Source organism: Hylaeus volcanicus, chromosome 6 (assembly GCF_026283585.1).
Source record: "Hylaeus volcanicus isolate JK05 chromosome 6, UHH_iyHylVolc1.0_haploid, whole genome shotgun sequence".
Classification (NCBI taxonomy): domain Eukaryota; kingdom Metazoa; phylum Arthropoda; class Insecta; order Hymenoptera; family Colletidae; genus Hylaeus; species Hylaeus volcanicus.
Window position 1 is genome coordinate 15,533,341 of NC_071981.1, and position 18,783 is coordinate 15,552,123.

At 39.7% G+C, this 18,783-nt stretch overlaps 1 protein-coding gene across 8 annotated transcripts in view; it reads left to right on the forward strand.

Annotated features, from left to right (window-relative positions):
- The window catches only part of LOC128878018 (RING finger protein nhl-1), an 88,778-nt gene extending 70,312 nt beyond the window's left edge, over nucleotides 1-18,466 (forward strand). For 6 of the 8 annotated variants that reach the window (XM_054125785.1, XM_054125783.1, XM_054125788.1 and 3 more), the window contains one exon: nucleotides 8,276-8,726. In XM_054125785.1, the coding sequence (XP_053981760.1) occupies nucleotides 8,276-8,581 (306 nt within the window). In that variant the 3' untranslated portion in view covers nucleotides 8,582-8,726. Of the gene's footprint in view, nucleotides 1-8,275; nucleotides 8,855-13,566; nucleotides 13,729-14,059; nucleotides 14,217-15,218; nucleotides 15,501-16,553 lie in introns of those variants that run through there. The other 2 variants (XM_054125789.1, XM_054125790.1) reach the window with 2 other exon arrangements.
- Nucleotides 18,467-18,783: the final 317 nt, after the last annotated feature.

The window sequence follows — 18,783 nt, forward strand, 5'->3', positions numbered from 1 at the left end:
TTCCCAACCGTGATGACTTTTCTAAAAGTGATCTCATATTAAAGGCTCATATAAAATACTCATATAAGAAGACAAGTGTATATCATAATCCATCTTTGTCTGAGCCTCCTAATTCACATTAGTTAAACGATTTCACTTATTAAAGCATTTTACAGTAATAGAAATCTGACAAGGAATGAACCTAGTGTTAAAGTACCCCTTCAAGTTACCAATTTTGCTACCAAACCACCAACATCTCTCGCAGTACATCACACAGATGATTTTTATTCGTGATTCATTCCTCTCCACTGCATCCCACGATGTAATCTCACAAGGGATTCTGTAGGGATCACATCTTGTTCTGTTGTATACCTCGTTATCTCCCAAGTTGTGAATACCGAGTACTTACAACTACAAGCTGATTCGATACGAACGAGCGCAGACACACCCTTGCAATAGTACGTCTTTCTTCAGAAAAATTGCAGGTCCGATGCGGTATTGAAATTAACGGCCGATAGTGCATTTCTTTTTTTATTCGTTCCTCGTTGTTTTTTGTTCGTGTTGGGTCGCGAATGACTGCGGACTATCACGGAAACAGACGAGACTGGCTTTCGATGCCGAGATCCGACGCAGCAGTTTCCTTTTTACCAGAGTTCGTTATTTTTATCTCTAACCTTCTACTCCTGTCCCTCCCCCATCGCCCCATCGCTCGTTTCTTCGACGTGTTTTCGTTCGAGTTTATCGGGACCCGGGAAAGAATGCTGGCTCGCGGAACGTTTGTTTTAAAGCGACGGAAAAGCAGCGCGTGAATTCGAGGAGTCGATCGGCGGTCCGTGAGCGAACCGGAATTTATCGAATTTCCCGGTCCTTGGCAGGAATGGGCACAATCGAAGCATTTTGTAATCGAAGTACGTCTAAAGTACAAAACGTGTTCGGTGGTTAGTATTGGTTGCGGCGCGCGCAGGAATTTAGCGAACGGGGTATAAATAAAAATTGACAGAGAGGAATAGGTTTCGAAAGAATCGTGTGGGTTTTTACGGAGAGTTTGGAAGAAAATTCGTTTAACAATTAAACATCTCATTCTCCTCTTTTGTTTTTTGCATACCATTATCCGTATAGTATTTACTAATCATGGGTCATTGAGCTTTGGAATACGTGGAAGAATACGCATTTCATTCCAAAATAATTTCTACTTTTACCTATGTCACTATTTTTGAATTTTATCTTTATTTCATCTATATTTTCATGAATTGTATTTTACATCATTCAAATTATAGGTAGGAGCATCCATTCAAATTTAGCTCCATGTGATCACTGCTCTTTTGTATATATTGTAAATAGTTTGTATACTTTTGAGTTTTAACATAGTTTTTAACTACATACCTAATACGTTTTAATTCTAATCGCTGACGAAAGTTTCCATACCTACCGTTCGTAAGTACAACATACTCGACATTTTTTTGAAAATGTTTTCTCTCGTTTTGCTCCTACTTTGTTTGCATTACTTGATCTCTTTTTTGTTAATTGTACAATAGTGGATATTTTTTACCGGTGTAGAACATATTGAACATCCATTTTTACTGTTTCTGGGGGAAATAGGTTTAAAGACTCAACTGTTCGGAGAAACAATATTATGAATTAGAACACATAAACTATTCACATAAATATCTATAACGAATAGGGCTGTATTATTCAAACAACGTGAAGAAAACTGCATAGAAAACTCTAATAGAAAGTGGGCATAAAATATATAAAAAATTACCAATATAATAAATGCTCGACTGAAACTCGAGTTTAACTTGGAATAAAAATTAGTCGGTCGTTTTAAGATTTATTAGCATAAATTATGCCCATACCTGGTCCTTGACCGTCAACTTTCGTCTCGTCGTTTATTTTTTTTACTTCACGAAACTGCTGCCCCCGGAATCTCTCCTTCCCCGACGAGTCTTTCAATCGACGACAACCGCAGAAGCATCGATCGTCGCGCATCGAGCGGTTCTAATGAAAACAGAGAGTAACACCGTATAGACAATGCTAATTCGCGCAGATTATAATATTGTATGGTGGAACTTGCATTTTTATTAATTGTGATAATCGTACGTTACGATCGTAAGCGTAAATCTTTGTTGTTCCTACGTTGATTCCCGCGAACACGTGTCCCCCCTCCGCATTGCTCAAATAAGTAGCTTTTGTAGTTATGAGAGAGAAATGTCGGCTAACGCTCAGTAAGTGTAGTGAGAAACAACTGTCCTCCCAAAAGCAGCTTGAATCCACGCTGAAACGAGGCTTCTTCAATTCGTTCCCATTGAATCGGTGGCGCGAACCGCGTGTCACGTATCACAAATCGCTCGAAAAGGGTTGCTTTCTCACGCATAGACTGTCAGATTATTAGTTTATACACTTAAATGCATGGTTTAACTATTTGTCTAATTTGCATACTGAACTCAACGATAGTAACGATAATAATTTACAAAATGGCATTTACATTTTTGATTGGTATAGTGTGCCATGCAATTTCTTTCAACATACATTACACCTTCTATTAACAATCTATAAAACGGTTAAAACATTTACAAGAAGAATGTTAGTTATCGAAGACTGCATTTACAGTTTACAAAACACTTTGCATGCTACGTTTCGATCATTTACAAAAAATAAATAAGTACGAATAACGTCTAAAATTCAGATAGAAAAGTGCTTGAATAGTGTCCTGTGGACAGAAAAGAAATACTCCTAGCATAAAACATTCTATGAAATTAATTGGACAGTCTACGCGTTAAAAAGCACCGCGCACCAAGTCCTGCGCAGCCTATCGCTCACGTGGGAACGTGGCTTAACGCGTGACACGCAGTTCCCGCCCACGTCACGTTTCATATCATTAAGTTTTTGTACTCTTTTTCCTAGTGAATAGGCTTGCGTCAGTTTGTTGGTGTGGTAAATAAACTGCATTTCTTTGTGATAACTCGTATTATTTATTTCCCTCTCAACTTGTCCTCAGTTTACACAAGCAATAACGAAAAACCAGAAAAGTTTATCTAAATAGAAAAAATGTCGTTCCCCCATTTGTAATTTTCACTTTCGTATACGTGATTCGTCTCTACTTAAATGTCTCACAAGTCAATGAACATTGTTTTTCTTCTTTATTTTTCAATCATATTTTTTTTCTTCCCAATTATTGTTAAAGTATCGTTGTCACATGTTTGTTTGTACGTTGATTCCCTCGATTGATCGTTTTACCGTAGTGGAATACGCAAAACGTAAAGATAAAAAAAAAAAAGAAACAGCAAAACAAAAAATGCATCTTTATTTATTGCACTGACAGATTGAACGTTCGTCAGAATCGATCACGTGAAGTCCGTCCGTTTCGTTGTTCGTTGGGTGTTCCACGGAAGGCGTTCAGCTTTCTTTTAAATTTAAGACAAACCCGCAACCTCCTCAACCTCTGTTGCACCACCTCAAGATGCACGCACGCTCACGCCACGTGAATTCACAGCGAATATGTTAATCCGAGAAGAAGGTAAAAATCGATCCATGCGTTTGGAGCAGGGGTCAGTCTACGATCAAGGTATCACAGGTCGAGCGAACAATTTTGAACATTTTTTGGAAATCGGTGGCTTAAACGGATTCGATGACAGCCGATAGATACATTCGCATATTAGTCAAGGTTTACGCCGAGTAACAATTAATTACAAAATTTAACAAAAAGCTTGCTCGTGTGGAAATAAATGGAGATTAAAATCCGTATCGCAAACAATTAAATAAACGACGTTTCAGCTGTGTGTGCCGAAACATCTTCAAGTCTATATAAAATCTATAAATATTTCATTGGAAGTAGATTTACTACAAAAGAAAAAACTGAACACTTTTTGTTTCCGTAGACATGAGGACATTTCCATGGATGCAATTGAAGTGTCGTTATTTGAATTGCTTGGAATATAGATTGAAGCAATCGATCTTCGTTTAATTTTCATAGCAAGACTACACGCTCACCATGCTTCGCAGAGTCGATTCGATTTGGATTGCGGTTATCGCTGTTTATCGTTGCGCTTGTCTAATTATCATCACTGTTATTGTTAAACGTCTTTGTAACGCACACATAAGGGCACATACAAACATATACAAGATTCTTAACTAAAGGTGGGCAAAATTTTCGAGGATGATTATACAGATCTAATCAAGATGAAATAAAAGATGAAATTGAAAAGTGACGAAATTTGTGGCTGACGTCTTTTCTGACTTGTGTCAAAACGATCATACTGTTCGCAATTTTAAAAAACGTAGCTGCATTCTTCCCAAACGACTGAATGGATTTCCATGAAACTTCGTAGCAATATTTTACATTTCTATTTCAAAATCTGACAAAATTTTTAGTTCCATGGATCCTCGAATAACGATATTTTCCTCTTGCAGTATTACCTCTTTCGATTTTAAAGAAAATTAAATTCCACAGGAAACACTTAAATAAAGCACGTATCTTTAATAAAAGTACAATTAAATGAAATCCAACTTCCCTCAAGCATCACTAGCAATTAATATAGCAACTCAGACACAAAGCAACTCTTCATTCTCTTCTTACTTCGACTCTTTGCACTACAGATCTTCAGATTTCAGTTCTGTCGAGTCTGACTCGACGTAGGACAGCAAAGGGTCAATCCGTAAAGTCATCCCCATGAACAATTGCCTACTCGCAGTTAATCCCCTTGTATATCCACATCGACAACAAGAAAAATGCTATTATCAATACCTAATTACCTCGAACGACGCGCCGCTCCTCGATCACGGGTTTCACGTGGTGTTTCGCAGCCATCAACGGGAGAATTGCACGGAAAATATTGCAGACGGAACTAACGCGACCGCATTGTGCATCATACGGGAAGCCACGGGGCGTGCGGTAAAAGGTTTAAATATAACTCGTTTGTTACTTTAAATATCTGCTGCAGCTCGGATGGTCAGTCGGGCTATATCGGTCTGTACGCTGCTTGACTGGAAACGCGGATGTTATTCCAATACGTTTCAGCGCTGAAAGTCAATTAAACGCGATCGTTTCGAACTTCAAAGCAAACGGCGGAGAGTTTTCGACGAAGGCCACTGCCCCTTAGACGACTCGAAGCGTCGAATTGTTCTCGCGCGAATACTTTTAAATATCGCTGACTTTGGAATTTCTGAATTGGTTCGAGTTTTACGTCTGTGGAATTTTTACGTTGGGAACTTAAAATACGCTGATTATATACGATCCTAACGTTTTACGTCGAATACGGAAACTTTTCGTGTCGTTCGTGTTTATAGCTGGTACAGAGGCACTTTGGAGAGGTCTCTTGAATAACTCATTTACTTTTAGAGAGACTCAGATGAGACGCTCGGGTGCTAAAGTATTGTTATTTGAACTCAACTGACCCTGGTTGACCGCGGTTGACCTTGATCGAGCTTGAGTGACTTTAAATGTCTTTCTTTCGAGAATGTTGTCTCATTTGTACGACGTCTGTAGGAGCACTAGGATACTGTTTATTAGATCACGATTGGAAGCAACGAAATTTGGATACAACAAAGCCATTCAGGGATTGTAATCTTCTATTACCTTCATGCTAGACAACTCTTTTATCCTCAGAATTCATTTTTCTTTTTTTTACAATTACTTTATTCAATGTCCCGTTAACTATGAGATTATTAGTGACCACGTCGATGATTACAATTTAATTATAATTTATTGAACGTGTTATATTTCATTATATTTCATTAATATTTTGTTGTTAAGGATTATCTGCATACTATGTAAAAGTTTAAACTCTATTCGACCTGGCATTCTTCAATTAAATGTTTTATCGTAAGAGGTCCGTTATAAAAGTTGCATAACGGTGGCTGTAAGAATTCATCATCCTGTCGAGTCCTATTATAAAAGTGCCAACACTATTTGAAAAAAATAAAATATACATATCGAATTGAGTAACCTCCTCCTTTTCCAAGTAGGTTGAAAAAGGAATCGAGCGTTGCATCGCCACTTTCAAGGAAGACTTCCGTACCAAATTATATCCTCCTCCAAACCTAACAACTGTTCGCGCATTTACCCCTATCGCCAAAAGTAAATGAGTTATTCAGGTCGCCTGTCCTAAACGCCTCAGCCTGCATTAGCACTTCAAGACCGACATATTTCAAGTCTATCCTCGGTAGCTTGGAACTATTTGCAGTTCCGTTATGACCCACATGCTACGCCATCGGCTAAACGAGTGAGGTGTTACATGATCCAAAGCCTGAGTCATTGGTCTCGAATGTAGAACGATCGTCATCTTCGAAAATTCGCTCGAACGAGGCATTGCCTCCGATATCACTGCTCCGGTTACGTTAAGCCCTCGGAATGGATTTCTGTTCGCTTACTGATCGATTCGTCGATCGAATTATTATTCGTTGCGAATTAAACGAGAAAAAAAGATACAGAAAATAATTGACCGCAACAGAACCTTAAATTTTTATTTGGCTGGTTCCAGCGAATCGATGACGAACGCACTTTAAATCGCTTCTCCAGTCCGTCGACCGAACGTCCGATTAAAAAGATATTGGAAACTCGTCGTTACGCGCACTCGATAAACGTTACGCGAACGTTATTACGGAAACGAGCGGGAATCGTTCGTTTGATCGCCGCGGCCTAGGCGAGGGCGAGCTTTATCGCGCCCGTTTGCCGCGCGAAAACGATTTGATAAACGAGCCGAAAAAAATCCAATAATTAAAAGCAACGAGGACCAGGGTTCCTCCGGTAACGAAATTGCTTTCAGCGGCAGCATGGCCCACCGATTTCCCTCGACTCTTACGCAGTTTATCAAGGCCATCGAAAAAAGATCCGACGCGGTATCAGACACGCCGCGGATTTACACGCGGTGGGTCAAGAAACTGATCGAACACTGGTTTTCTTCTAAATAACTGCCTGTGTAGAAGCATCATATCGATTATTGTTACGCTTCACTATATACAGAGATAGTCTTAGAAATCAGTTTATTATTTATAAAATAATTGTATCTTTTTCCTTTAATATTGTGTTAAATTCTAGAAATTTAGAAGATTCATATCAACATTACAATAGATTCATATGTTTCATATAACTAAAATTTTTTTGTTAGAAATTTCTTTTATTGGAATAGGCATTATATGAATTGAATTGCAAGGCATTAGATATGAAAGGAGCGTGGAGCTGGAACTTCGGAGCTTCGGTCGTTCATCGTGAAAGATAACACGAGTAACCGAGAGTTCCAATGTTTCCCCTGGCCACAACAATTGGAGCAGAAACAACCGGTCGCATGTTATTGGAAAACTGTTTCACCCACATTTTGTGAAGAACCAATCCCTCCTACACGGTCGATAATCACTCTCACCCCCGATGGCCCGCGAGTTTCCTTCCCCCCGAATAATCGCCGAGCAGAGTTGGGCAGTAATTGCTTTGTGATTACTTTTGTAACGATCACTCGCTATCGTCACGTTGGTCCATAAATCGTTGACTACATCTGCAACCATAAACGAGTAATCCGTGAACATTCGTTACTAATACGCGTATCATTAATCACGATTAGCGATGGGACTGATAACTGAATGACACTATGATTATTCATTCAAGACAATAAAACTTTATCGTGTGTTCTTTCTAAACTTTCTAAAACCAATAATTAGAGATCAAGAATTATTTGTGTAGAATATAAACAGTCAGTCTTGTAAGTATTCGTACCCTCTATGTATATTCAAGAAATTCTAAATTAAATGACAGGTTCAAATTTCCAAATAAATATTTCATTGTATATATCTATATAAACGTGTACAGTTTATTCATGCACATATTTCTAATGAAACGTCCATTTCGAAACATGAAACTTATCGTTTGATTTAGACTTCCTTGAATAGTTACAATGGTTACAAATATTTGTGGGAGTGACTTGTAAGTAAAAATAGTGAAAAATGGTTGTGTCTCCCAATACAGAACAGTGAACCTGAAACAAAAAGGTAGAAGTTAAAACATGGCATCCAATAAAATTCAAACAGATCTCTACCTCCAGATGAAACATTTCGCATCTTTTCAACCTACGTCCTTCTCAAAAACCAATTTCCGAGCTCCACGCATTTTCTCCAAGTATCCGAACCTATCCTCTCGAGTGCAACAGCACCGAATCGCGTCGATCTCGTCGCCGATCACGATCACGGATCGTTCCCTAATCGTAATCACGGATCAGGCATTGCCCGACGCTGTTCCATAAGTAACGCAGAGGCTTCTCAATTAACAAGAACGTCTGAACTAGCCGATGTTCGTTCCGAACTGTTCCAGGTTCCTCAACAAGAGCAGAAGCCAGGCGGCGATGATAGCGAGCCGGGAACGAGAAAGGGAACGCGAACGAGAGCGAGAAAGGGAGCGAGAAAGGGACAGGGAACGGGAACGGGACAGGGAGAGGGAGCGGGACAGGGAACGGGAACGAGAACGGGAACGGGAGCGAGAAAGAGAAAGAGAACGCGAACGAGACGCGGAAACCGAGGCGGAATCGCCTCTGTCGGCGAGGTCGCGTTACGCCACGTTGAAGGACAGAAGACAGCGGCTGGCGCGGTCCAGAAGCTCTCACAACTTCGGCGGCGATGACCTCGACCTTGACGAGGAGCCACCCTCGCCGACGACCCAGTCGCCGAACGCTTATCTGGCGGCCAAGTACGGAGCCGGCTCTGAATTGGCCAGGAGTCGGAGCACTCACGCCCTCAAGTCGCGAGAGCCGAGCCCTGAACGCGACAGAGCTGGCGCCGAGAAGGACGGCGCTGCTCTCAGCTCCTGGGCGAGGTACCTGAAGAATAAATACGGAAATCGCACCATCAAGGACAAGGAGCCAAGCTCGTCCGCCTCGACTATCCCGTCGTCGAGGTAAGAACTTGTTGCATTTATATTCACGGTGATGATATGTATTAACGTGAACGTGGAAGCATTGGTGATTGGCTACTGTCACTGGCGATTCTACAGGGTGTCTCAGTCTAAGTGATACGGCGCTCTAACTCCAAAACTATCGGCCGAATGCAAAATTTCAAATATGGAAACTGCATGGTAAAATGGGGCTCATGTTTCAGCGAGAAGGAATTTTTGTTAACTTTGTTATTTAACGAGATACGATGGTCAAGTTTCGTTTTTCAAATGGAACAATCATATCACGTTAAATAACAAAGTTAACAAAAATTCCTTCTCGCTGAAACATGAGCCCCATTTTACCATGCAATTTCCATATTTGGAATTTTGCATTCGGAAGATAGTTTTGGAGTTAAAGCTCCGTATCACTTAGACTTGGACACCCTGCCTTTACCTTTGTTAGTTGCTTCAAATGGGAATTTGTCTCTAAGGCATTCACGTTTACTAGCGATTGTAGACACTCGTTGGTGATGGTTATACAGGGTGATTCTCGGAAAGTGACCGACGACGCTATTTTACCTATGAAATTCGAAGTCGCGTTCAGACAAACAGTAATCAGTTTCAAGGAAGGTAAAGGTTGCGGCTAAGATAATTTAAATTAAAATCTGTCAGTAAACTTAATATGCTCGGCAACAAGAAACTCTTGAACCTCGATACGTGCCTGCTATGAATACAAACAGTAGCAACAACAGTAGTAAACAAGTGTCTCGACAAAACATTTAACAAAAGCTATGAAATTTGAATCTCAGACGTAATCAAAATATCACTTTGACCACACGATATACAAAAAGAAAAATAATAGTTTCGTTACGCATTAGAAAAATTCTCTTTTCTGGCGTTCAATGCTGACAGAACAGTGGTACGCGATAAATAAAGACAGATATCATCGGAAAAAGTAACAAATATCTGCACAAAACTTTGCACACAAATTATATAAACAGTTTTGGTGTCGCCCAGTGCCTCCACACCCTCATAGAGACACCACTGACTCAAAGCCGTAAACGCTCTGGCCAGTCAACGATCGATTTACGGCACGGTCTCGAGAGGAAGATCGCTGCTATCGCTTTTTTCACACACGGGAAACGTTTAATACACTCCTACCGCTAATCGCAACGAAACGTAACGTGTCCTCGGTGGCATAAAGAGGCGTGAAGTCGATAGGTAACGCGGGAAAGGCCGTCGAGAAAATTGTACGAACGAAGAAAGCCGTGAACGCTGTACGTGCAAGGATCCTGCGCAACCCTTTACGCAAGCAGAAGATCCTATCTCGCGTGAAACACGTCGAAAGCGAATAATGTTTACCAAGACAGCGTACCTTCGAATCCTTCGTTAAACCGCTTACTCGAAAAATTGTTTAATGGTAAACCCTGGATCTTCCAGCAAGACTCGACAGCCGCGCGCAAGGCTAAACCAACACAGGAACGGCTGGAAAACGATCTCCCAGGCTTCATCGAAGCTTCCGATTAGCCGTCCGGAAGCCCCGATCGTAGCCAGTTTGACTATAAACCCAGGCGCGCTTTGGAGGAGATGGCGTGCAAAAAATATCACCCAAACTTGGAGTCCCCAGAACGGTGCATTGAGCCAGCAGCGGCGAAGATTCCTCTCGAGACCGTGCGTAAATCGATCGACGACTGGCCAGACCGTCATTCCATAACGAGACACTTTCGCGAGTAACGTTTAGGATTACGGAATTCAGACATTCCGCGCGAATACCGAGGGAAGAAAGGGGGTACTTCTTGTTCGACGTATCGCTATTTTATTTTTATTTACTTTTTGTGAACGGAGGTAACTCGTTAACCCTTCGAGGGATGTTGACACTTTTGTATAAATCATCGTTAAAGCGAGACGATATATTTGTGCGTTAACCCTTTCGACTATGGCGAGTTATATCATATAAATTATACGTGTTCCAGTGATTATTTCTGATTGGCTTTGGCCAAATTGCAATTGAGACATACAAAAATAAATGTTACAGAAATTATACGTTACATGTTATATACAAGTTAAAGAAATTTTTAAAGACGTGTTAAGAAGAAGATTATGAGAGATTATGAAACTAAATGTTGAAGAAATGAAAATCTTCTTATTTGGCTACAGCCTTTCATGTATAGTCAACCCTACTTTAATGTAATTGATTTCTAAAAGAGAGACGAATGGAACACACATAGAATAAAGTGGGGTTGAAAGGGTTAAAATCAATCTACATTTTTTTGCTTTCAATTAAAGCAAAATAAAAAGTTCGAAATTCATCCCTCGAGTGGTTAATGGGGCACAACACTGTAAAATTTGTTGTATATATTCAGTGAAACGTATTGAATTTTTAAAAACCGTCCACCGTATAGTTACTTCATAAAGAATTTATAAAAATATCTCTGTTTACAGTGTTGTGCTGCCTTAAGAGATTTTTAATATTTAAAGAGTTGTTGATTTTACAGCTGTCTAGAAATATAGTACTTACTTCTTTTGAATAAATTGTAATTATCAAATTATCTGCCGAATGAAAATGAAATTCCGAGCAATTAGAATGAGGCCTGAGGACTGGCCACGGAATGACTAATAGCTTGTAAATAAGGCCATGTAGGGCATATGCTTACGTAAACTATCCTCGTTATTTAAGTATCCTCACCCTACTCCTGAGTGATTCCCACGTGTTATGATACGCTCTATATAATAAATGCTAGGGGCAAATGGCTAAACACGAACCTCTTCTTCATCATACCACACAGAGCACGAGAAATCACCATGAAATATTAAAACATTATCAATAGATTAGAATATTCATCCACCTTTATAATGTGTAACTTTTTGGAATATAATGTGTTTTAAAATAGTAGTTTGTCGTATGTATCTCATTTGAATTTAATGAACAAAATCTGTGCATTTCCAATATTTAAACAACCATTAATTAAGTGCATTGTACTTCATAGTTCATACAAAATTATTTTCCTTTTATTGGCATTGATTGATAGAAGTTCTAACCCATCGAATATAACAAGTTATTGGAAAACTCTCAAACATAAATTTACTGTAATCTATACAAGAAATAATTTAATATAGAACAACAGAATTCAAAATTATATAAAAAAATACATTTATAATACTGCAATAAAGCTCACATGTTAAATGTATTAATATAGACAGAGATGAAGTTATCCACGTTTTCTACATTACGTGTTCAGTAACGAATTGAATAACGCATACAAAATGTATGTGTATTTTTTTTTTTTTTTTGTATTATTAATCACATCCAAACGTACAAATTGCATTAAAATAGGTAGAATAAAACATGGGAAATGCATTAGAACGTACGTTGCATGTAATAATTTCAGTGCGTCATTTAAATAAAATATGCGAAACATTAATTACACGTATTGGAATTCATATTCAGAGCGGACGAAACATATTTAATAAATAATAATTCAATCCTTGAATTGGTATCCTAGTTGAAACTTTAAACACCGCGAACTGTTGACGCAGCGCTGATGTTTCATGCAAATTCCCGTACCTCGTCACACATGTGTCAAAATTAATTCTCAATACGTAATGATATACATTCGATAAACAATACTGTAATCGTTGAATTTACAATCTGTTTTAACGGTTACGCATCGCTAATTTATTGACAGGCCGTTGCCATTTCATTACTCGTTATACAACTCGTCGAGGACATAACGAGATGAATAATTAAGGGGACAAAGTGACTCTGTCCAGACATTTTGCTTCAAACGGGGAATGTGATTGTAGCAATTATTTTTCCTGGCTATCGAGATCGATGCACTGATGCTACCAATGCGCAAAACATTAATTTTCCGTTTTCTTTTATTTGTTTTATTTCGCCATATTAAGAACGAGCACAAAATGTAAATGCAAAAATGAATCGAAGCACAATGCAAAATAAATCATGCAATATAATGTTGGAGGAAAGTTAGATATTTTGAAGAAAATATTTGTCAAACCTCCAATTTACTATCTTTCTTCTATAATATAGAAATTCATATATTCCACACAAAATATAACACATTTTTCCTCCACACGAAACACATCAAAACGTAACTTAGGTTTGCTTGTGAAGTAGTGATTAAACACAGTATAAAAACCTGTTCGTAATGAAAACGTTACGAAAGATTCCCAGGATATGATTATTCACGCCACTGCAGTTTAATCGCGTCTGGTGTTAGAAGCTTCGGAAAATTGAAGTTGCTATACGATCGGTGGCATACTGATTCGGCTCGAGTATGTCTAGACACGCGTGGAAAAGGAGTAGGGGTACCGTGAACTTGGCCATTTGCCCCTTACCTGGCAAGAATCCATGAGAATATATATGGATCGGTGATATAAAGTGGATCGCGTTGCCAGTCACATGGTGCTAAAATTATAAACGTGTATTTAATTCGAACCCCACTTTCGTCGTTAACGGGGTGTTCCAGTCTAGAATATCCAACAAATCTATTTTTGGGAGGAATATGAATTTTTCTGAAAAATTGGCACGAACTTTCTGGACAGCCTAATATGTTCTTGAAATATAAATAAACACGCGTGCAATATTTCAGAAAAAAAGTTGTAGTTGCATTTAAAGAAAAGAAATCGAAAAGAATATCTGAAGATTGTCGCTCTAGACTGGATTACCCCTTAATGGAAGTGTCCCTGGATGAACTGAGAAGTTAATCTTTTTACAGTAGCAGCGCAGCCTCGCGGAGGTTATCGCTCGGTCTACCTTTGAGGCACGGTGGCCAAACATCATTCGAATCTTCTGACGACGATCAAAAAAACCCGTCAGGCTCCCCCACGTCCCCTACAGCAGCTCCCGTTATACTCGCGGCAGCAGGTTCCTCCACTAGGTGAGTGAATTCAACGACCGTATGCGTTGCTGTTCAGAGTTATTCGAACGAGATTATTTAACAAAAAAATCGACCACCAAAGGAATCGTTTAAAGCAGCTTTTTTTTTTTTTTAAATATTTACTGATTACTATGCTTGCGAAAGCTGAAACACAAACTTTGAATAAATTTTGCCTTGTTTTATCAGTTGCTGACACAAGGCTTCTAAGAGTTTGTCTTTTGTACTACTATGCAAAGTTAAACTACACCAGCCTTTGAATAATTACGAACGGTATCGTGTGCGCGAGGTCGTAGAGGATTTTCGTGTATGATCGATGTTCGAAATGTAACAGCAATGGCCGGAGGAGTCACTACTTGCTGAAGCGGCGGCAGCTGTTCAAATTTGGGATGCGGGGGAGCGAAGCCGGATGCTTTACCTGGCCGAGAGGCCTCGCAGTTGGCCCAGACAACACCATCGTCGTGGCTGACAGCTCTAACCATCGTGTTCAAGTAACTACTTATGGCTTACGATACTACCCTTCTATTCGAAATCCTCGAATATTATACCATTCCAGAGGCATTCGTATCGCAGAAATTTAATTTTCCGTAAATTACAGGCGCAAAGGTTCTAAAAGTTCAAGCATTTGTTCAAGCAAGTTTCATGGCATGAAAGTCGAAACTTTAAATGTTTAGTTACCGAAGTGATTCTCTTTAATTTCTTCATTTTCGAAATTAGTAGAAGGATACTAATAGTTTGTCTATATAGACAGAGTTAAGATAATATTGAATGCAATAAAGGTACAAACATTTTGAAAATTTTCGAAATTGAGGATGGTGATGTTTGAATCAAATCAACTTTCTGTGAAAGGAAAACATAAACGACGACAGCAATTGAGGTACTGCTCTTTACGTTTTCCCCTCAAAGAAAGTTGATTTAGTAAAACACAGCCATCCTCAATTTTGAAAATTTTCAAAGGATTTTAGTTTGGATCCTTAGACTCTTGTATAATTATACAGAGAATTTCGTTTGGACCATTAGATTGAAGCTGGCTCACTTGGAAGTGAAGATATTCATCCCACCACAGAGTAGATTAATGCTTGTTTTCGGAATAAATATTTCTCTTGATATATTCATATTGCGCACCATTTTGAAACGCAGAGTTTTCCCTACATTTCTCTATTTTCGTTTCAATGTTCGCTATTAATTTGCATTCGTGTTTAATTAAATAGTTTCATAATTAAAAATTGCAAATCAAATAACTACATATGTAAAAAGTATCAAAATGGACATGAAATTGCAGAAACATTTTATCAACCCTTACCAGATATAAAGGACGATAATCTGTACGATAGTAGAATTAATAACTATTGTAGGGGATGAACACTGCAAGCCTTAAAAAAAAACTAAGCATCAATTTCTCGACTAGGGAACTCACTATAAATACCCGATATAAATGATTATTTTTCAATGGAATGGAACTAACCCTTTAACGATACCGTGACGTTTCTCAGGTATTTGACTGCAATGGGAACTTCATGAAGGAGTTCGGAACGTACGGAAGCGGCGAGGGTGAATTCGACTGTCTCGCCGGGGTGGCCGTGAACAGGATCGGGCAATACATCATCGCGGATCGTTACAACCATAGAATACAGGTGCTCGACCCATCCGGCCGTTTTCTGAGAGCCTTCGGCTCCCAAGGCACCGCCGACGGTCGGTTTAACTATCCTTGGGGGATCACCACGGACGCTCTTGGATTTATTTATGTGTGCGATAAAGAGAACCATCGCGTGCAGGTAAGTGTCATTGCGATTCCCTTGGAATTCCATCGAATTCCGACCTTTGAAACTCGAGGGACTCGTTATCAATTCTTCAACCAGACCTTGAAGCGATGAGACTGATACCATATCAACACTAGGTGGTACAGTAGCCACTTATGGTTCGTGAATATGTGTGCAATACATTCTGAAATTCGATGTTTTGGCTACTGTTAAAGTGGATGATAACCCAAACGAATCATACTTAGAGAGATACAGAAAAAGATATTCACTAACTCTGACTGTATGATTTCTATACTACAAGAATTGTAAGAATGATCCAGTACCTAGTAATGGTTTATATACAGCAACAGAAACATATAGTCTACCAACCTACAGGAGGCAATAAAATCGAAGAACAGTTTAAGTTTTGGTTTGTCAATTGCAATCCTTATAAAGGATTTTTCAAGAAAGGCTTTAGATATTGTCGTTTGAGTTGGCACCACGACCACGTTGACAGAGCCACTCTCAAACTAAATACTAAATCTAGTGAAATGAAATCACATGCAACTAACCCTTTGCACTCGAGAGGTGACTTTCGGTCACCACTAGGTTTTACGCAGTAAATCAACCAACAATAATGTTTGCGTAGGTTTCATTTCTTTGGAACTCAAAGTGTCAATAAAATGATTGTCAGTGCAGTAAAGGTCAGTAGAAGGTGCAGTAAAATCTCAAATTAGTTTGCGATCACGAATCCGGCTACATCTTCCAACTCAAACTAACCTTAGCATTCGAATTACTTGTAGATACCAGAAAAAAAAGGCCTCGAGTACAAAGGGCTAATATCTAACTCTAAATAACAACAGCTTGATCTTCGGTGCAAGCTTCGTCGACACCCATGAAGAGTACCTCAACTGCAAAGGAATAAAAAGCAAAATTCTAAAATCCCCTCTGAAAAAAACCCTTTTACTCCATTTTTAATTTTTTTTATGTCAAGTCACTCGAATATAGTCAATATCGTATCAGTCTCATGGAAAACCACGAATATTCCTACATAGAACCATCGTGGCTCACGCGATATCTATTCCTCAGGTGTTCCAATCGGACGGCACGTTCGTGGGCAAATTCGGTACCTGCGGAAGCGGACGTGGCCAACTGGAACACCCCCACTACATCGCGGTGAGCAACACTAACCGCGTGATCGTCAGCGACGGCAACAACCATCGTATTCAGATATTCGACGTGAACGGGCGGGTGCTGACCTCCTTCGGATCCGAGGGCTCCGACGAGGGTCAGTTCAAGTTCCCCAGGGGCGTCGCTGTCGACGACCAGGGCTACATCGTCGTCGCCGACTCCGGCAACAACAGAATACAGATATTCAGCCCAGAGGGCGCGTTCCTGAAGTCGTTCGGCGGCTGGGGCAGCGGTGACGGTGAATTCAAGGGACTGGAAGGTGTCGCCGTCACGTCGACCGGTAACATCGTCGTCTGCGATCGCGAGAATCACCGCGTCCAGGTGTTCTGATTCGTCCTCTCTTTCTTTTATTTTCTTTCTCTTTTCTTTCCACGAACCTTCCAAACGAGATGGGATCAAGTACGATCGCGATAGAGGAGGTTATCCTGATGGGTTCGTACAGCGTTCCATAAGTAATAAATGTTTCGATCTATCCACTGTCAGGCTTGTTATGCGTACATCTATATCTTCGTCATTAAAAGAAGAAGGAAATGAATGAATCTATCATCGATATGAAAACGATTCACTGAATTAACACAGGCTGCTTCCTCCAGCTTTCGCGAACGCACGAAATTCTGCGGGAGTTTCGGTAGTTCGTGATGGTCTGGGTCAGACAGCGGAGCAGGGGTGCCGAGTGAGGCTAAGTAGAGTGTGACTGCAACGGTCAGACAGTGAAGCAGGCCTGACGAGTGAGGCTAAGTAGAATGTGGCTGAAATGGTCAGACAGTGGATCTATACCAATTTTTGAGACACGCGATGAATATTTATATATAATCTCTTTGACTGAGCATAGGAAGCATAAATGTGTAGACAAGTTGTCAAAATTTGATTAACTCTCTGGACTATAGTTTATAACAATAGTTGAGGTTAAGAACAGAATGGAACTGTGAAGCTTCATTATTCGTACTTAAGATATTCTTTATCATTACTACATTTGCGTTTAAATACTGTTTCCATATTGTACGTTTCATACTTGTGGAAGTTTCGAACCTGATCGATAAAAATTCGAGTCTACTCGCAAAACCCTCGATCCCATCGCTACCTTCTTATTCTCCTAACCAGAGACTTCGAGCGATCTCGGGCTTGAAAAATTGCAAACTCTGTCCAAAGTACTTTCGACTGCGCGCATGATCAGAACGAGCAGCCCTATGGTCCGTACCCCGATCAAAGGGATTTCTAAAGTCGACTTTGGCGCGGAAACTCGAGCAAAATGAGCACTTCGACGACGAGTTCGGTTTATATATTTCTCTAGGGGGATGGGGAGGGTGGGTTGTCGCGTAAACTTGCTTGCTTCGTTAGGTTATTAACATTAGTCGTTTGTGTTGAGCTAATCTATTCGGGGGGAAGCCCTTTGGTACAGACCATGGAAGCTTTCGTTTCGGGGGAAAAAATTGATTCGATCTGTCGTGGAAGTTCTCGTGACTCGAACTCAGGATTCAGCTCGATTGTCTGTGAATTTCCGATATATTCCACTTCATTTTTCGCGGCCTATAGTTGCTCGATAACGAATCGACGATGGAACTGAAAGAGAATATCTCGGACGTTGGTCGATTCGATGATTCGTAGCTTGAAAAAAAAAGAGAAAACGTAACCAAGAAAAATCCACCCGTTTATCTTTTCTTCTTCTCTTACACCCTCCCTTATTCTGTCACCCTCCTCCTACGCACTTGATATCCGCGTTAACTTAATTTAATTTATACTCAAAGTGACAACAAATACAGTTTGTACCGTTTGTATGCTTTAAATAAATTGTTGCGGAAGTATTAAAAAAATTTTTTAAAACAAACCACGTGTCCCCTGTTTCTTCGATCCGTCACGCACGGTCAAATTGTCTTAAAATCATCGTTGATCAAAATCTCTACTGTGCATGACGACGTCCGTCTTCCCGCCATTCGTTTGGGACTCGGAAATGCTGCTTAGGCAACCACAGACACAACTTCTTTATATGACTGTTGAATGTTAATTACACATTTTCAATTATTTTTTATAGTTATAATATACGGAACATATTATAAAATTATATCAAGCAGTGTTGATGCAAATAAATATTTTCGTAATCAAAATATAGTTCTCGTAAGAATTTAAGTCA